Source organism: Melopsittacus undulatus, chromosome 7 (assembly GCF_012275295.1).
Source record: "Melopsittacus undulatus isolate bMelUnd1 chromosome 7, bMelUnd1.mat.Z, whole genome shotgun sequence".
In the NCBI taxonomy this organism is placed as follows: domain Eukaryota; kingdom Metazoa; phylum Chordata; class Aves; order Psittaciformes; family Psittaculidae; genus Melopsittacus; species Melopsittacus undulatus.
In genome coordinates this window covers 26,619,688-26,644,732 of record NC_047533.1, presented here as the reverse complement: position 1 = coordinate 26,644,732, position 25,045 = coordinate 26,619,688, and the positions used below count along the sequence as shown (strand labels likewise).

General features: G+C 40.5%; 1 protein-coding gene across 1 annotated transcript in view; it reads left to right on the top strand.

Moving 5' to 3' along the window:
* The first annotated feature begins 1,808 nt into the window (after nt 1–1,808).
* Nucleotides 1,809–25,045, top strand: part of GABRG1 (gamma-aminobutyric acid type A receptor subunit gamma1) — a 57,003-nt gene continuing 33,766 nt past the window's right edge. The window contains exons 1-2 of the mRNA XM_005149100.2: nt 1,809–1,900; nt 21,905–22,053. Coding sequence (XP_005149157.2) covers nt 1,809–1,900; nt 21,905–22,053 — 241 coding nt within the window. The remainder of the gene's footprint in view (nt 1,901–21,904; nt 22,054–25,045) is intronic.

The following is a 25,045-nucleotide window of genomic DNA, read 5'->3' as shown; positions in this document are numbered from 1 at the left end:
TCAGGGCAAAAGGGCTTCTGGAGAGGAAGGGACTTGGGAACAGGCTGTGCTTGTTTCCTTGCTGAGGGGGACAGCAGTCATATTCCTTGGAGTCAGGGCCACCAGCTGCAGCAGGGGAGCTGCTTCTGCATTTACTCTGTAATAAATGCATATTCTCTCCTCTGAGCTCATGTCTTTGCCATCATGATAGGATGCTGCCTGCAGTGTTAATCCACCAATAAAGAAACCTCAGGTCATACACTAATATGTGCCTTTACCTTCTGCCAGTACCCCCAGGACTGGCTATTAATTTTCAAGTTGTTGAATTTTCACTTAATGCACTGCAGCTCTCTGAAGCGTGGTGAATTCCTTTAACCATTAAAGCAGCTATAAGCTGTATATATAAAATAACCAGATGAAGATGTGTAAAGCAGGAGAACCCAAACCAAATCATTGTCTTTTGTCAGAATAACCACTGAATGGGGAATTATTTACATTTCTGTGCAGATACATCTTGGCTCAGAGAATGACGATGAGTAGGATGACTATAAAACGTTTTGCTACTTATGCAGAGAATCACACAGCACCGGTTACTCTGGGAGTTCCCCAGTCGAGAGCTGCAGGCGGGACATTTCCGGAGCGGGGAGAGATTCAGAGGCCATCCAACCCTGAAGCCGTGCAGACATAGGCTCTACTTAGGTGCTAGTCCCGTAGGGACATTACCGCCGATCCCCGCCGCCGCGGGAGAGGGCTGCAAGCGTGAAACCTCTGCGCCCCTCCGCCGCTGAGGATGCTTTTCGTGCCTCGGGTTAGGTTTTGGTGTAAGGTTTAGGGTGTGGGGGTTTTTTGGCTGTTTTCCCCCGTCGGATTCCCGAAAGAGGCAGGAAAACGGAGCAGCAAGGAGGGAAATGGGAAGAGGAAAAAAAGGGTGTGTGTGTGGGGGGGGAATAAATCGATTTGCACATTGTAGCAAGCCTCGGAGCGTTTCACTTCCCAGCGCAGCACCGTGCACGGACAGCTGTCTTCCCCCTTCCCCCCCCGGGGGCGCTCCGCGGCCGCGCAGAGCATCATGCAGCTTCCGAGCTTGCGCGACTTTCGTTTCTAGGATGTGCGGAAGTCCCGCGGTTGCAGTTGCGCACCGAGCATGCCGCCTGCTTCCAGCACATATTTGGGGACCATGGCTGGAGGGGTGGGCCCCTTCTCCTGGGGACAGACGAGGGGCCGGAGGGTGCCCCTTTCCAGCTGCTGGTGCCACCCTCCTTAGAATCTCAGTCGTGCCGGACGCGGGGCCGCGCAGTCCCCGCGGATGCCCGCACACAACCCGCGAAGCTTCTCCCGCCTGCGGCTCTGCGTTTGGCAGGGTCGAGGGGTTGCTTCTCAGACTGCAAGCCAGCCTCTCCGTAGCTTTAAAAACACAAAGATTCAAACACATATATATGTAAATACATATTTAACATTTTATTTATATTTTTGTATATAGATGAGATTTAGCTCCCTCTTAGGGGAAAATAGCAAATCAATGCCGCCCTTTCTCCCAAGCATGTTTCCCTTCTAGTAAAGGAGGCTCCACCTCTGCTAGGGATTGATTCGCCCAGCAATTTTTAGGATAATTTATGGAGCAACCTGATGAGCCTATTGGGCGAGTTGCTCGGTCCTTGTAGAGTGGCTTCCTACCTGTTTGGGTGCTTGATTTTTTATTTAATTTCCCCCTTCCCCTCCCTCTGCCTGCCGTGTGCCGGTGGGGGGGGGGAGAACGGTGAGATTGGCAGGGTCGCTATTCCCCAGCCTCTCTGGAGAAAACTCGGGGACGGGAAAGCGCCTTCCCGCTCATGGATGCGTGGGGGGGCTCCGCTCCCCTCTGGAGCCGCCGCCGCGGGGCCCGACTGCTGCTGCTGCTGCTGACCGTGCGGCTGGGGAGCGGGTGAGTACAGAGGGGACCCCCGCACCGGCACCGCCAGCACGCTCCCGACGTGTCTCCGCTACCTGCGCATCGCGCTCCGGGCTGGGGGAAGGAGAAGGGGACGTGCTACGCGGCAGCCAAACTTAAAAATAGCCCAACAAGGTGCCGGTGCTCCGACGGCGGCTCCAGCGGGCAGTCGCGGGGGAAGCTGGCACGGGCAAAGTAAAAGTTCAGCCGCATCCCACTTGTTCGCTGGGCGAGTTGGTGAGCCCGTGCTCCGCTTGGCGCAGGGAGGTGAAAGCTGGAGCTTAGCTGGGGAGCGGCTGAACTGCTGCTGCTTTCTCGACAGGGCCTGGCAGAAGGGCCGGTGCTGGCGGGTGGGGGGAACAGTGCTCCCGGTGCCGTTAGTTCCTGACTGTGCAGTGGGGCGTGCTGCACGGCACCGCCTTGAGCCTCCGCAGCCTCGGGAGGGAGACGGTGCCGGGCAGCTGCTCAAGTCCCAGAAGTTGGAAACGGGCATTTTGAGGGAGAATTGTAAAATTGATCCGAGGGACTCTGAAGAAACAACAGTTTGATACTGCTGTGTAAATGTGTGATTAGTACCCATAATAACGAAGAGCAATCTGATCATTCAACTCCATTAATAATTCAGAGCTAATGTGAACCATTCCACAGGTTATACTCTCATAAAAATCACAAAGCATCACTGAAAGAGCATTTGACTGTTGCTTACAGTGTCTTTCTTTTTAATGATAGACTAAATTATCATTCTAAGAGGGTATGCAAATGTGTGGTAAAAAGGCTGGCAAAAGAAAAAAAACCCAACAAACATGAAATGCATTATAACATTTTTTAAGTCCATCGTACTCTAGACCCCTTCCCCATACTGAATGATGATTTATCAGTTTGTATGTATGTGTTGATCTCAGCTCATCTCCCATCTTCAGAAAGCTGCTGTGTTAACCTAGTCAGGAACACTACTGATTGTACTTTTCTTAATCTCTCTGTCTTTTAAAACGTTGGTATGTTATGGAAATATTTTTCAAAAGCATTGATGCAAATGATACCAGCGCAGCTGTGCATCTTCAGAATGCTTCTTAATGAACATATTGTACCTCAGGTATGAAAGAAATTATCAAGTGGCTTGAGAAAAAAGAATATGAATGCTAATTTGTCAGTCCAAAGGCATAGTTACAAAGGAGGAGGACTAGTTGGGAAAAAAATAAAGTAATTTTGGCTTGTTTGTTGAAGTGTGGTTGTGATTACAGGACTGGGTGTAGGTTATTATGTATGCATCTCATTAACAGTACCGTTAATAAATAAGTTGATAAGAAGTCTTCAGTAAGAAAAAGAGGTGACTTACTTGCATTATTTTATTGTGTATTCCAGAACAGCTCAGATAAAATGGAATCTTTGGTATAAACATTTGTATATCTGAATCAACTGTTTTCAGGCTTGCCTTTCGTTCAGAGGCTACATTGGAAAATGGTGGTTGAGAGATTTTTCTCTTTTGCTATTTTTTTTTTCTTTTTAAGTGACCGTGATGTTTTTCAGATGCTTATTCTCTAGTATGTAGTGCATTGCAACTCAGGAGTGTTCACAGAGAGCTCAAAAGCTCTAGCGCCCTTTAGCAGCCAGCCACAAAGTAGGATGGAAATGCTATTTTTCTGCTTTTTAATGCTTTTCTGTACTTTTCAGCCCAAGCTTTTCCTTGATGTTCAAACTAAAACACAGAAGTAATGCTTTTCTCAATAGACCATATTACACCAATTCTGTGGGTTTGTTTTTGTTTTTTTCTCTGAAGGCATCTTGCAGAAGCAAACCCACCTTTTCAACACATACTTTAAAAAGGTTGCAAATTGCTAGTATATGTTTATACACAAAGTACCTTGTGTGGAGTATGAGTAAAGTTACTTGACACATGGAGATAGAGCCTAAGCAAGCACATTGAAAGTTGAGTCCAACCAAGAGTTTATCCTTTTAATGTACTGCCCCCAAACCTGTAGTATGACATTAGACTGGACTTCACCAGAGGCATTCACTGCAGTTGAACTGTCCCATAAACCAGTTGTCTTCCCCAGTTCTGCACATGCAGCACAAACAGACCAAAATATCGAATGCGCTTGATGTCACTTTGTGAGACAGTATGTTGAAGGACTGGTTTTTTTTTGTCCATAGTTGACATCACTTCTGTAGCAGAAACTGGACTGTGAGCCTTTCTTTCCAGAAGGTATGTGCAGGAAAAGAGTAGTTAGCGAGCAGTCACTTCAGTCCTAAATGTTCAGCAAAGCCATTATTCTTGCTTAACTCCAGTAAACAGATAATTCATAGGGAGAGCATAAGAGCTGGCAATATAATTAATTTTATTTCCTTAATTCTAACCATAGAGGTGCAGCATAACTGGACCATTTCTTCTAGTTTATACTGCTTTGAATGGTATGTGCTGGTCAGTATCCTTAGTAGTATATTGTAAGCATAACTTAATTTTTCACCATATCTTCCTTTTAGTTTTGTAACCTGATGTTGTAAAAAGCAGTTATAAATGATCCATTGCAGTGTAACTGTCAGCAGGTGCAAATGTCAATATTTTCTTTTTCGTTTTAAAGTATCTCTTAGGTAAATATTTACATAATATGGCCTACGTTTTCTTCTCATATGAATTCCTGGATGAGAGTTAAGCCTTTCATAACAACATGGGCTTCTTCGTGCTTGATAATAGCGATTTACTGTTTCGTTTGAACATCTGTGATGTTTATTCATTATTATCCTTACTCTTACATGCTTTGTTCATGATGTGACAGTGAATAACTTATAATTTAGCAGTGCCAGTGTTTTAAAATGCAGTTTATTTTTTTTTTAGTTTACTAATATTTTCTTTTGTTACTGTAAAGTTTAATGAGATGTAAATATCGAGAAATACTTATATTCTTTGCACATAACTTTCCTCAAATGGATTCAAAGGAAACCTTCAGGCCATGGCAGTCCATTAGAAAAAGGGCTCTTACAGCAAATTGAATTACATTTTCAACTACTTTCTACTTTATGCTTGTTAAATATGCCTGATATTTAATAAGAGGTATCAAGGGTGCTTGCTACCAATTCAGGCCTTTCTGAGCTGGATAGAAAGGTTACAGGTGAGAACTTGTTGACTTTGGTCAACTTTTTTCTGGATATGTAAGTCTGGCCACAGTGTAAGTTACCAGGTGATTGGGGGATCAATGTTTTTTTCTTCAAAGCTGTAGAGGAATTGTGATAATCTGGTTAGAATACAACACTTAGATTCTAAGGCTGGTAGGTAGGACTACTTAAATGAACATGGCATATGCACTTTTTGAAGGTGAACTGCCTTGGTTTGTACTGTCATATATATACATTTATATACACACTGAAAAAGCCATGAATCTTGAACTTGCAGAAGATCAAAGGTGAGCATCTCCCAAGATGGGCAAAGAGCCATTTTAGCAGTACCATTTATAAAAGAAGAGTACTAGAACTTTAGCTACCTCTTGCACCACATACGCAATTGAGCTTGTACTTTGGTAAAGTAACAATATCATAACCTATTTGGTAAAAAGCAGTAGAGAGAAAATGGTAATTATAAATGACAGTATAAATGTCAGCACACTGACAGGAACCTTTCAAATGATGGTTGATGACAGTAACACTAACTTTTATTCCTTCACCATTTCTCTGACTGGTAATATTAAGGAGAAATTCAAATGAAATTGAATTAACCTGGAGATGACATGGAAGTCCTAATTTTGCATTTTTTACACATGCAAAGGCTTTTAATAATGCTGAAAATAGTGTGGTGAGTTCAGTGGCCTACTGGCCTGTGTAAAAAATTGATCTACATATCTAAACTTAAAATGGTAAATCGTGCAACAATACTGAACTATTGGAAGTAACTGGAGAGACTAGAAAGGTCATCAGGAATTGACCAGAACAGAACCTTCTTCAAAGAAGAGGAAAATCTGAAGTGTTATGACAAAGATGGAAAGAAATGGTTTCTAAAACATGCTTTCATTGGTGGATGTTCAAGTTGGTAGGATCTGTTATGATAATCAGTCTGTTACCGGAATAAACAAAATTGGAGATTTTACCTTCGCTTGTGCATCAGGTTTGTTGCTTCAGTATAACTATTCTAAGTCCCTGCATAGAAGTATTGTACAGTATTTCTAGTCTGAGGTTTCTCTGGCTTCTAACCAGTGTATCTTCTGCTGTCTGCTAGCTGAAAAAGCCTGATTTTTTTTTCCTCAATACCACCTGCTACAGCTGGCTCAGCCACTGGATCCTATGTCCATCTCTTTGTGGGGAAATTCAAGTCTTGTTTTGGATCTCTGGTTTGAGCAGGGCAGTCTCAGGGTACAGACCATGGCTGTTGCTGCTCATCAGGAGTGGAGTGTGGTCTGCACCCATCTGCTCTTTAACAGGACAGATGTTATCATCAGAACTCTTCCTTGCCCTTATGTGCCTCTGCCATGTTTTGCCTTGACATGAACTCAGAGCACCTGAAATGAATCCTGAAAATTCTTACAGAAAATCAGCAGTTTGGTTGGAAACCATCCTGATGCTGCCTTTCTCTTTCCAGATTACTTGCTCAGAGAAACCTCCTCATCTCTTAGAAATGAGGAGTTACAGTGCAGTTTTATGCCTAGCAGTTGTTGCAGGATAAATAATCCAGTCCAAAATGAAAGTTTTATACAAATGTGTCACAATTGGAGATACTCTACACAAAGTGGAAATTCCCATTGAATTGGATTTATTCATACTACAGGTATACTAATTACTACTAGAAGTATTGCCCTGGTATATTGTAGTTTAAGACGCAACTTGATCAACAGTTTACCTTTTCCTTTTAGAAAGTAAATGGAGTGAGCTATGTACGTTTCCTCAAAAAATACTTAATTCTTTATTTAACCATTTTGTAAACCCTTTCAATTTTTTCTTTGAAGAGCAGACCTCAAAAAATGGGTAGATTATATAAATATTAGCCTTATTAATGGCAGATATGGCATGTTACTTCCATACTACTACTTCATAATACTGAGATAATCTATCCCAGAATTAGCTCTGGTACTGCTGTGCTGTACCTCAGTTTCTTTTTGCTTTCTGCATTGATCCTCAAATTCTTTTCCATGTCACTAAATTCATCCTTGGTGAGGTGTGAATGGCTTATTCTGTTTCTACATTTATATGCAGTTACTTTTATTATTTTTGTGAAGACAGATGGACATAGTAAATAAGAAAGATCTAAGGTAACATGAGATCCATCCCTTTGGGTTAAATTATTTGAGGTCTTAAATAGATCATTAGTTCTTTCATTTAATATGGTTTTCTTCTTATTTAAGGCAGTGTACCATGAGAGATTAGGTAGTATTATTCTTATTAATATTATGGTCCAATTTATCTTTCACAGAATCACAGAATCCCGAGGGTTGGAAGGGACCTCGAAAGATCATCTAGTCCAACCCCCCTGCAAGAGCAGGGTAACCTAGGGTACATCACACAGGAACTTGTCCAGGCGGGCCTCGAATATCTCCAACGTAGGAGACTCCACAACGATCCTGGGCAACCTGTTCCAGTGCTCTGTCACTCTTACAGTAAAGAAGTTCTTCCTGATGTTCACATGGAACCTCCTATGCTCCAGCTTACACCCATTGCCCCTTTTCCTACCACTGGATATCACTGAAAAAAGCCTAGCTCCATCATCCTGACACCCACCCTTTACCTATTTGTAAACACTGATGAGGTCACCCCTCAGTCTCCTCCAAGCTAAAGAGACCCAGCTCCCTCAGCCTCTCTTCATAAGGGAGGTGTTCCACTCCCTTCATCATCTTTGTGGCTCTGCGCTGGACTCTTTCAAGCAATTCCCTGTCCTTCTTGAACTGAGGGGCCCAGAACTGGACGCAGTATTCCAGATGCGGCCTCACCAAGGCAGAGTAGAGGGGGAGGAGAACCTCTCTTGCCCTACTAACCACACCCTTTCTAATGCACCCTAGGATGCCATTTGCCTTCTTGTCCACAAGGGCACATTGCTGGCTCATGGTCATCCTCCTATCCACCAGGACCCCCAGGTCCCTTTCCCCTTCACTCCTTTCCAGCAGGTCAACCCCCAACCTGTACTGGTACATGGGGTTGTTCTTCCCCAGATGCAAGACTCTACACTTGCCCTTGTTGAATTTCATCAAATTTCTCCCTGCCCAACTCTCCAGCCTGTCCAGGTCTCGCTGAATGGGAACACAGCCTTCTGGTGTGTCAGCCACTCCTCCCAGTTTAGTGTCATCAGCGAACCTGCTGAGGGTACACTCAGTTCCCTCATCCAGGTCATTGATGAAAATATTAAAGAGCACTGGTCCCAGCACTGACCCCTGAGGGACTCCACTAGTCACAGACCTCCAGCTAGATTCTGTGCCATTGACCACAACTCTCTGCCTTCTTCCTTTCAACCAGTTCTTGATCCACCTATTCTATATTTCAGAATAGAGTTTGGCTTGATGGAATTTACATTAGGTAAAAGTTATAGTATTAAGTATTCATTTAAGTGGTTAACTGTCATTGTAAGTCATAACTTTTTTTCTTCATTGTTCAATGCCATAGTTATATGGCAGAACAAGAGATATAGTTGTTTTAAAAATAAAGTAGCCTCAGTGTTTTTCTTGGGCAAGAAAGGTACTTGACCTCACCATCAGCCAGCCACTGAATACATACTGGGCTGTATGGGACCTGCTGCAGATGAGCTGTGGATCTTATCAATTAAGGCCATGCAACTCATGGCCTAGAGGTTCCATCTAGCAGGGAACAACTTTGACAGCCATACATTTTAGTTATCATTTGACAAGAGGTGGAATACTCCTGTTGTGAAAGATATATGTTATATTTAATACACAATAAATTACATTGGAGGAGACAGATTTTGCTTGCAGAGAGAGCGAACAACCTCTTTATTACATGGTTTAGTTATTTACACTGGCCCTTACATACTATATTCATCTCTTTGTACAATTACTCTCTAAAATCACTGACATTAAGATTAGTCCATATGGCTTAATGACAGCTAGACTAAAATTTCAGCAGAACCCATTCATAGAACCATAGAATCATAGAATAGGTAGGGTTTGAAAGGACCTTAAAATCATCTAGTTCCAGCCTTGGACAGGAATACCTCCCACTAAACTATGTCACCCAAGGCTCTATCCAACCTGGCCTTGAACACTCCCAGGGATGGAGCATTCACAACCTCCCTGGGCAACCCATTCCAGTACCTCACCACCCTAAAAGGAAAGAACTTCTTCCTTATATCCAATCTAAACTTGTTTAAATTCGAACCAAGTACCCCTTGTCCTGTTACTACAGCCCCTAGTGAAGAGTCCCTTCCCAGCATCCCTGTAGGCCCCCTTCAGATACTGGAAGGCTGCTATGAGGTCTCCATGCAGCCTTCTCCAGGCTGAACAGCCCCAACTTTCTCAGCCTGTCTTCATATGGGAGGTGCTCCAGTCCCCTGATCATCCTCGTGGCCCTCCTCTGGACTTGTTCTAACATTTCCATGTCTTTTTTATGTTGAGGACACCAGAACTGCACACAATACTCCAAGTGAGGTTTTGTGAGAGCAGAGTAGAGGGGCAGGATCACCTGCTTTGACCTGCTGGTCATGATACTTTTGATGCAGCCAAGGATATGGTTGGCTTTCTGGGATGCACACTGAAGCTGGCTCATGTTGATTTTCTCATAGACCAACACCCCAAGTCCTTCTCTGCAGGGCTGCTCTGAATCTCTTCTCTGCCCAACCTGTAGCTGTGCCTGGGATTGCTCTGACCCAGGTGCAGGACCTTGCACTTGTCAGGGTTAAACTTCATGAGGTTGGCATCAGCCCACCTCACAAGTGTGTCAAGATCCTTCTGGATGGCATTCCTTCCCTCCAGCGTATCAACTGAACCACACAGCTTGGTGTCATAAGCAAACTTGCTGAGGGCACATTCAATCACACTGTCCATGTCACCAACAAAGATGTTGAACAAGACTGATCCCACCACTGATCCCTGAGGGACACCACTCATTTTGGTCTCCAGCTGGACACTGAGCCGTTGCCCACAGTGATACTTCTCTTCTTGTCATTTCCTTGTTATTGTAGTTTTGTGTTTTTTTCTATGACTTTAAGCCAGATTTGCCTGCATGTCACAATTGTGGTGCATAGTTCAACACAAGTCTCTGATTTTGTTGCTACTTCTGTCTATACATACTTCTTTACCTCCTGCTTATATGTGTACCAGAAGCTGGAAGTATTTCAAATAAGCTTGTTTTTATGAAGGTCTTCAGTAGATTACTATTTACCTGAAGATTTTGCAGGAAGTATGCAATGAATTGGGTTAGAACAAATGTTCACATGAATATGTTGAAATAGCAGCAGTATAAATAACCAAAAATGTCTTATTAAGGAGAGCTGATTTCATCTATTGCTTGAGATGTTGGTGACATTTTAAGGTAGAAACCTAACAAAGTTGAAGGTTGACTTTGCAATTTGAGGAATATTATAGTAACTGTGGGATGGCATTTAATTAGAGTAGCTGCTTTTTGTTGAGGTTATGGTTCTCAGCATTCATTTATGTTAGATTTGTTTTAAGTCTAGTTTCACTATGGAAAGTCTTTCTTAGATCAAGGCATTTAACCTATCAACAATGTATCAGCCCATTCGGAACTTGATGATAATTAACCTTTTATCAGTCAAGTGTAGATAGAGATCTGCAGTCTCTGGATAGGGGTGCTGACATGTGGCACATGGGTTTATGTGTGTCTGTCTTTGTGTGATGATCCTAGTCTGAAACTCCCAGGACATCTACTACTACCATGGTGGTTAGCACATGTTTCAGATATCTAGAGAGGTTATGCCTTTTCATCATCATGCTCTTCCTTAGGAGTTTAGGGATATTTGTGTGCTTTATTTAATACCATTTATCCCTTTTCAGTTATATCTACTTAGGCTCTGTAAATTGCTATAATTATTTTTTTTATTTTCTTTTCTGAATCTTCATTCTTTTCCTGCTGTGTGCTTTGAATGAACAGTGGAATATGGCTGTTTACATTTTAATTACTTGATTGCATGGTCTGGCCAAAACCCATGAAGAAAGTAGAACTTACCAACTGAGAAGATAAGATTTACCAATTTACATTTCTAGGTTTTATTCAGAATCTATCTGAAATAAATCTCCCTAAGAATTTTAGAAGGTTTATATTTCAGTTTCAGTCAAGGCAGTACAGATTATGCTAAGGACTATAATATCCTCATAAATTTGTTGGGTTTTTTTTTTTTGGTGCATGCAATAGCTGGAAGGCTTACCTCGGAAGATATTTTGTAGAGGAAGATATATTTATCTTAAAATGTTACAATGACAAAATGCTCTTGATCTCTTAAGATTAAAGCATAGTTGGCATAAGGGCCCATATTATTTTTTCAGCTAGAATTAGAAATGTTTGTACTAGAAAAAAGGAAGGACATACTGAAGATAATGGTGACTTTCAAATACTTTCTTAGGCAAGATGTGTTTTAAGATACTGTACTAATGATTTTCTTGGAACAGGGAGAGGTGTACTTACACTGTGAATGTGGGTGTTATGATCAATATAGTACCCACTTCTTGTAAGCCAAAACAAATAACACACCACACATTCTGCAAGTTTGCAATCAGAATGTGGAATAATTGATGTGAAGAAAGAGGAGTGAAAAGTGTGTCCTATTTCCTCACTTGTCTGCAGTGGAGCAAGAACTGCTCAGAGCAGCAGGAATAATGATATTAGTGTAGATTTTCCTGAAGACAATATACTTTTTTCCCCCTATTGAAAGATTGTTTTTTACCAAGTTCATGTTTGCAGGCAGGGGTGCTGTTCTGAGAGAGCTGTGGGGATGGGTTGACAAGTATGTTATAAAATTCATCAACAATGACTGCTATGTCCTGCAGCTGTGTGTGAAGGCCCACAAGCTGGCTGGGGAGTAGCTCTGCCAAAAGGGATCTGGAGTTCCTGAAGGACAGCATGGCACCTGAGAAGCAGTCTCCTGATCTGTGTGACCAGGTGCATGCTCAGAAGGTTGAGGGAAGTGATCGCTTCCCTCTGTTCAGCATTTGTGAAACCACGTCGGTACTGCATTCAGTCTTGGGTTTAAACTGGAGGAGGCTCAGCAGAGGGCTACAAAACTGATCAGGCTGGAGCACTTGCTCTGTGGGGAGAGGGCTATTCAGCCTGGAGAATAAATGGCCTTTTGGGGGACCCAACAGTAGTCCCCATCACTTATAGGGAGGTAATCAAGAAGACAAAGGTGGGCTCTTTGAGGTGGTGCATGGTAAGAAGGATGAGGAATAATGGTGATGAATTGCAACAGGGGAAATTCCAACTGGGTAAAAAGAAACAAATTCACTGTGAGGATAATTAAACAGTGGAATAAGTTCTCCAGTGAGTTGTAGGATCCCTGTCCTTGGAATTTTCAAAGATCAGATGGGAGAAAGCTCTAAGCATCCTGGTCTGAATTTTGTATTGCCCTTGGCCTCCTGTGAGTAAAAGTTAACATAAAAGGGAGGGATGCAGAAACAGATACTTATCTCCATCAGATCTACAAAACTGGAAGAATATTTTTGTGATCACATATGGAGGTGTCCTGGGTTCAGCAGTAGCAGTCATTTTTTTCTCCTTCTTGGTAGCTGGTGCAGTGCTGTGCTTTGACTTTCGGCATGGGAACGGTGCTGATAGCACTTATGTTTGTAGTTACTGCTCAAATGTTTACTCTGATCAAGGACTTTGTGAGTCCCATGCTCTGCTCAGGGAAGAGGGGGAGGCTGGGAGGAAGCAGAGACAGGACACCTGACCCAGGCTAGCCAAAGAGGTATTACATACCACAGCAAGTCATGCCCCGGGAGGTATGTTCGCCGGAAGGGCTCTGGCTTGCTCTCTTCTGGGTTGGGCTCGTTTCAATGGGTGGTATCATATTCTCTCCACTTGTTTATTTCCTCTATCATTGTTTTTATTGGTGGTAGCGGTAGTGATTTATGTTGTACCTTGGTTGCTGGACTGCTCTTATCTCAACCCATGGGAGTTGCATTCCTTTGATTCTCCTCCCTATCCCTCCAGGAGCAGGGAGGGGTTGGGGGGGTGGAATGTGTGAGAGAGAGACAGTGGTTGGGTTTTAAACCACAACAGGAGGTAAAGAGCTATTTTTACTAAGATGGTCAAAATAAGATCACTGTGCTAATCAAGGTGAATATGTCTGAGAATCCAGCAGCTCTGAACTGGCACAGAATATTACCTGTATTTAGATAGCGAGAGAAGAGGAAAGTTTTTAATTGATTTCTGGACTGCAACTTGATAGGCATAGGGGCAGCAGTTATGTGGTCAGAGCATATCAATATTTGGATGAGCTTTCAAGGAGAGAAAATTAACTCTGTATTGTATGAGAAGATTGATGAATAAAGAATATCTGATGCTTTGAGTACAGATGATATTTTTTCGAGATATTTAAAAAGCATTTGAATTAATAACAAATTTGACCAATGTCTTTCAAATTGCATGTGGCATTACCTGAAAACTGACTTGGAGAAAAGCAATTTGTGTGGCTCTGAGAACAAAATTATTGTACTGGAATACCTGTTGTTCTTAACATTAAAAATTCACATTTCTATAAATGTTCTTTGCAGGTTGTGCCTTTGTCAAGTGTTCAGGGTTATATTGTGATATATGGTTATATTGTTCAGCAGTTTCTCTTTGGATTAGTTATTATTATATTAGTATCACAGAGATGTTGAAGATCATTTTATAAGAAATATGATAATGCTTTTAAGTGAAGGTCTTGCTGGGACTAAAATTAATTATATTGAAGTTATTGTGTGTGGGAGAAAATGTTTCAGATCTTTCAGAGATGTACTTCAAAGCAGTAATGACTCAAAAGATCTTGAACACCTGATGCTTGTGATATGTATTAAGATATCACAAGTTTGATAGTCTAAACATTCAGCTATGCAGGCAACACTGTTACAGGGAATGAACAGCTGGGGTACCTGCTTTAATTCTGTTAGTGTTATAATTATTATTTTTTTTTCTTTCAACAAAGCTTTACTTATTAAATACTAAGTGAACTTCTTTATGTAACTTGCCCTAAAATTCTGATGTTTCTTTCTGTATAAGAATTTCTAATTTTTCCATACTTTTCCCTGCTAATTTTACTGCTGACTTAAGCTCCATGTTTATCCATTCAGTAAAAACTCAGGAAGGAGAAGGGAAAAAGGAAACAGGGCAGATAATTATAAATAGCCAGACAAATAGTGAGTTTAGAGAAAGTGGAGAGCACAAGGCAGAATGTATCAAGAAGAATCAACCTACCAGTATGTGGTAGGTATGATGGAAGAAAGATGTAAGGAATACGTCATACTTCACTGGGAGAGATACATTTTGACATACAAAAGAATATGCCAAAGCCTGTCAAGGCAGAAGGAAATAGATTGGTAAAATCACCTGAGGTGGAATGGGTGGGGGGAAGAGAACAGATTTTTGTCAACAGTGTCTAAACTGGTTTAAGAAGGATGAAGATGAAGAATACAATGTGAGTGACTATATCGCACAGGAATCAGAAGAGCAAGTAATGCTTTCTGTAGGCATGTTTTCAGTAGCTGCATTTGCTTGCAGTTACACTTATTTTCCCATGATTTTCTGAGATGAATAAAGCGTATCAGTGAATAAGCTGATGATGAAATGCAAAAGAGAGTTCATTTCTGCAGAAATTACATGAAATGTAATAGAACTGATGAGTATGAAGTCAACCATCAAGTCTGGAAGATAATATTGAGAGCTACTGACAGCTAGCAATGGAAGTAAGCTTTCAAGAGAATCTTTTGATGAAAAATGTAATTGTGTCCTATTCTAGCAGTCATGACTAATGTAGTGCTGCTGCTGTTGCTGCTACTGAAAACAAGTAATATTTGAGTATGTGCAGAAGTCCTAATCCTTTTTAGCTTCTGAAGGGATACTACAGTCTGTCTGATGCCCTTGCTCTATCCCAGGAATGTCTAAGGAAATATATAAATGTTTTAAATTGCTGACATAAGAGTAATTACTTATTCCTGACATGCTGAAGCTGCGTTTTGCTCTCTCTATAAGGAACTCTCTTTTGGTCCAGGCACTGCCTAACTTACAATCCTTCTAGAGTTCAGATTTTCATCTATGCCTCACCTTATGCCTTGTGATTCAAATGACCAAGTTCTTGCCTAAGTACTTGTTTTTTTAGCTTCTGAATTGAAATCATCACCAGCCTCCGTAAAAAGGTCTGACTCTGGATGTTAGGATGTCAGTGACCTTGTTTTGGTTTTCAGCAATGTTTTAAGGTCTTTTTTTTCATGAGTGGAATTTGTCTAGGTCAGATGACCTCTGAACTCTTATTGATGGAGCCATGAAATATACTTCTTTATCACATGAAAACATATCAGGTTTGGTGTTCTGGAGTAAGGTAGTCACTGGTTAGATGTCTGATTGGTTGGAAACCTGTGGAAAACTTGTGTGTTTCAACTGACTTCTAAGGAAGCATTGGTTAAATGCAGTATTTTGACAAACTTCTGAAACTGAATTGTTGCTAACAGTGATCTCCTGTTTATAATTTGGGAAACATTAACATTTTGCTGAAAGTTGAGAGAAATTTAAGTACTGGAAAATAAAGTTTAAATTATATTACACTTAAGCAAATAACATAAATACAGCATGCTGGGATGCACAGCCAGTGAATAACATCTGTATTAAGGCATGTTTTGTGATTTAGATAAGTGTTTCTCTGCCTACTCCTGTGTCAGTAGAAATCTCAAAGAAACTGCTGTTGGCTGCTGTTGGAGAAGATGCTCAGCTAAATGAACTAACACAAGTATTATTTTCATTTGTTTGTGTAAGGTAAAAAGAAAAATGCAGAGGAAATTCAGGCTGAATATAAGGAAGAAGTTCTTTACTGTGAAGGTGGTGAGGCACTGGAATGGGTTGTCCAAAGAAGTTGTTGGCATTGTTCAAGGCCAGGCTGGACAGAGCCTTTGGCAGTACGGTCTAGGGTGAGACATCCCTGCCATGGCAGGAAGGGTGGAACTAGTGGATCTTAAGATCCTTTTCTTTCCTAATCTATGATTCTGTGCTCCTTCCAGCTCTTTCGGTACAGAGGTTATCTGAAGTACTGACTTTCCTTCCCATTTATTTATTAAGTGATCATTAGAGTGTTCCTTGTATGGAAGGAAGACTTTGTCTCTAAACAGACAAGGCCACTGTGCAGGGTCAGATATACCTCACGGCCTCTGAGGGCTTGACTGAGTTGCTTGTGCACAGGCATAAAGTGTCAGTGGAGATAACTAAGGTTCACTGCCCAGTCTGTACCACTTCTCCATAAGTCTATGTTTCCCCATAAATCAACTCCACTTGGAGGACTGGGTACCCTTGGGTGTGTTGGGTGGGAATAGGAGCCTGGAAATGGTCAACTAAATTGATTATTAGCTGTGTTTAAATACTCCCACCTATGCTATGCTGTGTACTTCTCTGTGTAATACTTTGATATGCATGGTGCAAAAAGCAGTTGGAGCTCTCACTGTATACTTTTTTTTTCCAGTGGCTTACATAACCTGACTGATGTTAATTGCAATTTACAGTTCATTTGATTGTTTTTTCTCATAGTTAAACAAAGACCTGTGGTGTTAAAGTCTGAAGATGATCATGGTGTTGAAAAGACTTATTTAGTCATTAGTCACTTATGCTCAGGGATTTATTAGTCATGGTAATGTCTCCAATTACTTGAAGGACAGAGAGCATAATTAGGGCACTTTTTGCCCAATTACTGTTAACTGTATACATGGAGTTTACTCTTGAGTTTATGAAGCTATAGCTGAAGTGTTACAAAGCAAGCATGTAAACAAGTAAGGTCCCTTTCCTGGTTATAAAATCATTAAAATCTGGATTATACCTGCAGTAATAGAACCATAGAATCATAGAATAGTTAGGATTGGAAAGGATCTGAAGATCATTTAGTTCCAACCCCCCTGCCATGGGCAGGGACACCTCACACTAAACCATGTCACCCAAGGCTTCATCCAACCTGGTCTTGAACACTGCCAGGGATGGAGCATTCACAACCTCCCTGGGCAACCCATTCCCATGCCTCACCACCCTCACAGTAAAGAATTTCTTCCTTATATCCAGTCTAAATCTCTGCTGTTTAAGTTTCAACCCATTACTCCTTGTCCTATCACTACAGTCCCTAATGAATAGTCCCTCACCAGCATCTTTATAGGCCCCCTTCAGATACTGGAAGGCTGCTATGAGGTCTCCACACAGCCTTCTCTTCTCCAGGCTGAACAGCCCCAACTTTCTCAGCCTGTCTTCATATGGGAGGTGCTCCAGTCCCCTGATCATCCTCGTGGCCCTCCTCTGGACTTGTTCCAACAGTTCCATGTCCTTTTTATGTTGAGGACACCAGAACTGCACACAATACTCCAAGTGAGGTCTCACGAGAGCAGAGGGTCAGGATCACTTCCTTTGACCTGCTGGTCACGCTCCTTTTGATGCAGCCCAGGATACAGTTGGCTTTCTGGGCTGTGAGTGCACACTGAAGCTGGCTCATGTTCATTTTCTCATTGACTAACACCCCCAAGTCCTTCTCTGCAGGGCTGCTCTGAATCTCTTCTCTGCCCAACCTGTAGCTGTGCCTGGGATTGCTCCGACCCAGGTGTAGGACCTTGCACTTGTCATGGTTAAACTTCATGAGGTTGGCATCAGCCCACCTCACAAGCGTGTCAAGGTCCCTCTGCATGGCTTTCCTTCCCTCTAGCGTATCAACTGAACCACACAGCTTGGTGTCATCGGAAAACTTGCTGAGGTCACACTCAGTTCTAGCTTCGTGCAGTGGAACAAAAATGTTTGCATGGTTTGTGTCATATTTTTGTTCTAGATCATCATGTCTCAACGCATTCTGTAAAAGACATACTGAGTGAACTTTGTTGGAAAAAAAAACATATTTTACAGTGAATGGAGACAGTGTATAGGGACATAACCTTCACATAAACATGGAAAGGAAAAGAATTCCTCTTCAGTTAAGTTTGTCTTTATTTCCTGGGGTTCTGAGAGAGAGAGGGAAAAGTGCTGTTGTTAAAGCAAGAGTGGTTAATTGTCATCAATCTTCACGGGTTTGTATATTTATTTTAACTGCAAAGAAGTAGAAAGCTGCTCAGCCCAAGTAAATGTGTCACTAAGTATTTGACCAATATACCTGAATTTTACATTATCTGGTTTGGAATGAAGTTTGTTTTCTTCTGCTTTTCCTTCTACCCTATTCCAAGTTCTCGAGATACAACTGTCCTTTGCAATGTGAGACACACAGAAACTTGGGTAAAAGGTAAAGAGTTTTGAACCATCTTGTTTTCCAGCATGAAAATGTTTCTTAAAGAACATGGTCTAGAAACCCTTATTAGATCTTGATAGCACCATCTCAGCTGATCTTGCTGACAGTGTAAATCTGCAGGGATTTCTACCTTTGAAACAGAGTAGTTCAAACCTATTTACTGTGACAAAGATTAGTAGTTCAGATTCCAAGAAATTAATAGTCCACAGTGTCTCTTCCCTTGTCTTTGTGAGGCTAGGTGCTCTTTTAGGAGATCTTTATGCAACTCCCCCAAAAACATCTGGATTGAGAATTCAATCTGGCAGGTGTGCTGTGCTCAATTTCACTGGAGGGCATAAGGAGGACTTTCTGTAATTTATGGTCACTTCCTTTTTCCAGCCAGCATCATTCCTTTCTTAGCTCAGTACTGTGGCAGCATGTTGGTGATGATGGCTTAGAAATCAGAAGTGTAGAACTGGGTGCAATCAGCACTGCAGAGATGCATGCTCATCTTGGGCACCTTTTAAAGAGGAGTTAAAAAGATGGTATTCTGCTGGTGAGATGAGTTCATCACAGTCAGTCATCTCTGAAATGGTCAGTAAGATAGGAACACAGAGAGTAAGAATAACTCCTTTCACTGTGTAGAACAGTGATAATCTGGTGCCTTCACATTTGGTTACATTAATTTCTAATTTGAATTAGTTCCTTTGCTAGTTACCTAATGGATTAGTGAACTGCAAGCTCTTGTTAACCTAGTGTTAACTGGTGTGGAAGTCTAGTGTATTTCTATTCTAGCAGTTGTCACTTTTTTTATGCATGGTGTTTTCTAGATAAAACCAGATAGTTCTGTGTAAATACGAAATGGATGTTTTAAGACTCCTGTTAGACACTGAGAAATGTTGCCTTTAATAGAAGTACCTCTTAAATGGATTTAGCTAGTTGTGACCTGTAAAGCGGTTGGATGTCGGGATGGATTTTTTCACTCTCTCCCTGGAACTGCATTATTAATAGCTTTCTGAGCTCTGATACCAGGTTGCTCAGAGAGGTTGTGCATTTCCATCCTTGCAGCTCTGCAAGACCCAACCTGGTTAAGCTCTGAACAGCCTGCTGTGACCTCAGAGCTGGCCCTCCTTTGAGCAGGAGGCTGGACTAGAAACTTCCCATGATCCCTTCCCACTGGAGTTGTCCTGTGAATCTATAAATAAAATTAAGAACTCTCCAAAAAGTCAAGATTTTTGAGTGACTACAGGTGGAGGTATCACGATTGTAAGTCCTCTTGGGTTTAGGTGGGAATGACATGACCTCTTGTACTTTTAATTTTTGCTAAATCTGTGCTGTTCTTAATAGCAGTGTGGAAAGAACATTGAAGGAGGAGAAAGTTGTGTCAGCATCACTTAAAATTCTCTGCAAACAACTGGTCTGATCCTGAGAGTCAGGTACCCTGGCTCTGCACAAAACTGGTGGTTTCACTGTACTTTCTGTTGTTTGTGGAATGGAGGACAAAAAAAGGAAAAAAAAAAGTCAGTTTTGTAGTGTCTTTCCTCAGAGAGCTGCTTATGAATTTTGACTCATCATCATCTTGGTGCCCCTGGGGAAAAGCTGGGATTGCCTCTTAGCAACTGTAAGCTAATTTATGTAGTAATTAGATGACATAAGTGCAAGCAGACTATATATGTATAAAAATAGAAAGCTGCATGGTAACAAAACATGAAAGAGATACCTGTAAGTGGCTTTAAGGAAAAAAGGGTGTACATTTAAAAACTTAGCTTCCTACTTTTTTTAGTGCTCCCTTTATTGGGATCCTACTGATGGGAAATGTTGAATATTTAATATCTGACATTTCTATAATGTCTGTTTAGTGCAGTAAAGATTTAAGTATTTTACAGTGAATTTCAACTTTAAAGAATGAAAGTGTTTTTCAGACTGTAACAGGGAAAGCTGTCAGTGAACCTTGTATTTAGATTGCATGTCACTTTTAGCTGTAACAGCCTCTTGCAACTGGTTTACAGCAAGCTAGGTATGAAAGTCCTGATATCTGAGCAGCGCCTTTTGTTTATCCCCTGGGAGCCTGTTGAGCTGTGTCAACCTCACTGTTGTGCTTCCCAAATTAAGCAGGCATGCCAAAACCATTGAGCAGTTTCCACAGCCTTGGTAGTCTTGATTCTCAGTGAGACTTGCTAATGTTATCTGAGGTGATGCAAGGTCTTATAAGTACAGACTGGTTTGGTACATGCCCTCAAAGGAGTACAGTTAAAGCCAGGCGTGCCTACTCCATCTCTGTCCTTTTCTGACTTTTTCTGTCCTTTCTCCCTGGAGATGTAATATTGTCTCCACGTGGAACATGCTGGTGATCTTCATTCCTGTAGGAAATTTGCTGAAAGAATCCATCCCTAGTTTTGAGGGCAGCATGTGTGTGTGTAATTTAGAAACTCTTAAATCCCTTTCTGATAATATAACAGTAACATTTTTAGTTTCAGTGCACAATACAAATTGGTACAACAACAATAATTTAATTCCTTCTTTTACTGAAATGTTAGCTTATGCTAACCTTGGAACTGATTTATATGGATTGCATACATTTGTAATAATTGCTAGCCAGTGTCCATTTGTGAAGATAATGTTGTGACTCTCAGAGTTACTGCTATCAGTCTAATGCACTTTGCTTTACTTGAAGCCCTTAGCAGTTTCCCTGAAATAAACTGGATGAGTAATACAGATTGCAAACCTTAGCAGTGGAGGAATACTTAAGTCCACACTCATTTGATTCAAGTAGGAAAAGTACTTCCAGGCATTCTTTGACCTTTCAGTGATACCTGAGTGAATCTGCAGATACAACCAAGGTACTTCAAGGTTTTTTCTCTGGTGACTTTAATGATTAACTATATATTGTTGCCAGATAGCCTGTAAATAAATGTGTAAGTGTTCTCCATGTACATTTGTTTTATCTTGATAAAATAGGTAGCTAAAAAATAATATTACTGACTGAAAGGAGTAGAACAGCATTCTAACTATACCATGTGTACATGCAGATACTTAATTAACACATGCTGTGAATGTTTACTTAAAGCATATGGATGTTATATTTATTTGCTTTCTTAAAATTTGAATGGAATTGAATAAGTTATACAAGTCTTTTTTATATCACAGCTAGAATGGAGGCTACTGGGAAGGAAGTTCTTTGAATGTTCTTGGCAGCTATCTATTACCATGATTATGTATCTCTTAGAAATATTATCACCATGATTTGAAAATGAAATACATGTAGGGAGAAGCTTGTGAGTTACATTTTCTGTTTTAAAACAGGAAAAGGCTGACAGGAAGGGTATGCCTACTGCTGCTTTTATGGGTTTGACTCATGGCTTGATTTTTTTCTGAATGGTTGATGTGCTAATGCCTCTCTAGACATGTTTATTTGCTTACACTCTCTACTGCCATAAAATAAAATGTTGGTGTTTTAAATAAGCAGCCTGCCTCTTTTTTTTTGGCACCAGAATGCATTTAGATTTTTATAAAGTACTGTAAATACTGTGCAATTTTTTATCAGATTCTTCTTCACTTCTTGTGTATTTAGTTTCACTATGGTTTTGGGTTTGTTTTTTTTTGGTGTGTTTGTTTATTCCCTAACCCTGTTTTTTTAAATTAATTTACTATAGAGCTGATAAAGCAGATGATGAAGATGATGAAGATCTAACAGTGAATAAAACATGGGTACTTGCACCAAAGATTCACGGAGGGGATGTAACTCACATACTGGACTCTTTACTTCAAGGTTATGACAATAAGCTTCGACCAGATATTGGGGGTAAGCCAATAAAATAACTCAGTCAATAGAAAATGTGAAGCTGAGATAGTGTGCATTTTATCACAGATGGCAAAAATCTATTTAATACAATTTTTAAAACTTCATATAGCAAGCTAAATATAATAGCAATAAAATGCAGTGTTCTTCTGGAACCGGTAAAAATAATGTTCTAGGCATGAGCAGATTTTTTTTTTAATGTTCTATTTACAATCTCTTTTATGTAGAGCATTGCTTTTTGTGGACATTAGGCAATCTATAATAAAACACTAAAAGACAATTATAGTTTGCTTTGTTTAACTAAGATCTTCTGGCAGAAAGAGTTGTAGATATAAACCAGCCATGATTATTTAAAAAATTGGTCTTGAGTTTGTAGGAGTTATTAAAGATTATCCCTAGATATTTTTACTCTTGCTGTAGTAAGTGCATTGTATGTGTGCATTCTGAGCAAAATTAACTCAACCCAGTTCTTCCATTCACTCAGATTTTGAAAAACTTCATAAGAATCTAAAAATATAACTTTGGACTATATCTTTTCTGGGAAATACAGAAAGGAAGACTGCATTACCAAATGCCAGACTGCAGCTAGCAGGAAAGCAGTTTTGTCTTTCCATAGTCAGAGCATCAATTTGCATATAATTATTAAATATAAATATTTGGAAGAATCTTGTGTTGAAAACATGAAATACATGAAACCTTGCCAGCTCTTGTCTGCCATGTGCATGCTGGATCAAACTAGAAAAAATAATTTATTTTCTGAGTTTGTTTCCTGAACTGTGGAGGAAGAAGTGTAGGACATAATTATTTGTTAAATACTTGGCATTCCCTATCAAAGGAATGTTATGTAAGTCTTTAAGCTGTTTATATGATAATACAACAATCTAGACTTGTTTCATTTATGTAGGAGAACAGAGATGCAATCTCAAACTAAGTATTTTCTTTTGAAAGCTTCTGACAAATTGTTTTCTTCCCTGAATTTCTTAGTTCTCTTTTATTGTTGACTGTTACCCTGAAGATGATGAATGGCAATTTTTCTCTTCCTGTCATAATATAACCACATGTGAATCTCATGAAGTTTTTTGTAAGCTTTTGCTTTCACATTCATTTAGTTGTATAACTGCAAATATTTAGACAACAGGAAAGGTCTTCCAGATTATTTCCCCTTACATTCTCAATGTGTGACAGCTGTACAATATTACCATTTTTCCTTTTTTTTTTTCCCTGACTGCTTGATGCAACTCCAGCAAAGGCATTATGAGGGAATAAACTGCCTCCTCTAGAATTCCTTCTAATGATTAGCTGGTAGGTGGGGACGAAAGAGTAGAGAAGCCTGTTTCTCTTCTTTCCCCCTAAAACTAAGAAATAAATGGAGAGAAAATAGAGGAAGAAGTGTTTATTCTGACCTGTCAATAGACTGACAGTTATGGAAGAATTATGGTGTAATCCTTACCTTCGCTTTTCTGATTATGTACTGAGTCTTGATAGGGCAAGAACTCTGCCTTTTTGTGAGTGAGTGTACAGCATTTTGGATTCCAAATATCAGTTCCTGAAGAAAGACACTTAGTTCTAGATTCTCTCACATAAATGCTTCCTTTGTTTTCCTTCTTCACTCTCTTGATGTAAAACAAACCTCAGTTCATTCAGCTTCGTCTGCTTCAATTATATGGATAAAATCTGGTGTCAGATTCCCCATCTTCAGAGTATATGTCAGCACTTGTACAACAAGGTTATTGAACTAGAATTCTAATTCTAAAGAACATTTTTACTATTGAATTACGAAGCTCAGTTACAATAGTTACAAATTTTTATTTTTTTTTTAACCTGAACTTTCTGGGTTTGCATACCAGGGCAGAATTTTGTTTTCTTTTCAATTTTGACATAGAATTTCGACATCTCAGATTAAGATAAGGGGTTTCATTGTTAAACATCCATTTAGTTGAGGGAGATAGAATCATAGAATGGTTAGGGTTGGAAAGGACCTTAAGATCATGTAGTCCCAACCCCCCTGCCATGGGCAGGGACACCAGACATTAATCATGTTGTCCAAGGCCCTCTCCAGCCTGGCCTTGAACACTGCCAGGGATGGACCATTCACAACTTCCTTGGGCAACCCATTCCAGTGCCTCACCACCCTCACAGTAAAGAATTTCTTCCTTATATCCAGTCTAAATCTCTGCTGTTTAAGTTTCAACCCATTACCCCTTGTCCTGTCACTACAGTCCCTGATGAAGAGTCCCTCTCCAGCATCCCTGTAGGCCCCCTTCAGATACTGGAAGGCTACTGTGAGGTCTCCACACAGCCTTCTCTTCTCCAGGCTGAACAGCCCAGATTTTCTCAGCCTGTTTTCATATGGGATGTTCTCCAGCCCCCTGATCATCCTTGTGACCCTCCTCTGGACTTGCTTCAGCAGCTCCATATCCTTCATGTGTTGAGAGCACCAGAACTGTACACAGTGCTCCAAGTGAGGTCTCATAATAGCAGATGATAAAGGAGAGCCAAATAAAAATTGAAACATCAGAGGCAATACTGAAATTTAATAGAAGACCACATTTTGTCATTTTCTCTTTGTCTTATTTAAATATCTTCTGGTATTAAGAAAATTTAGCAAGATTTGAAGGAAATTTAAATGCAAGTGCGAGATGTTTAAGAGCACATGCAGTGAATGTTAAAGGTACTGGGTGTGTGCACTGCATAAAAATTATGGAAATACTAAAAGTGGTGGTCGGAGTATTTGCTGAAGATGGGTTTCTTTTAAAGGTAAAGGTAAAAGAAATGTAGAGAATTAGGCTCTCTCTTCATCAAAATCACTTTGAAAAAAATTCTTCAGTGTTGGAACTGGAATTCTGCTATAGACACTTGCGGATGAATTTTCAATATAGATAACCATATAAATAATACTCTTAGATAACTAGTTGTGAAGATTGTGTTATTCCATAGAAAACTGTTGCAAACTGATGGACTGTTATTTCTGAATGTCATAGTTGCCTATTTTTTT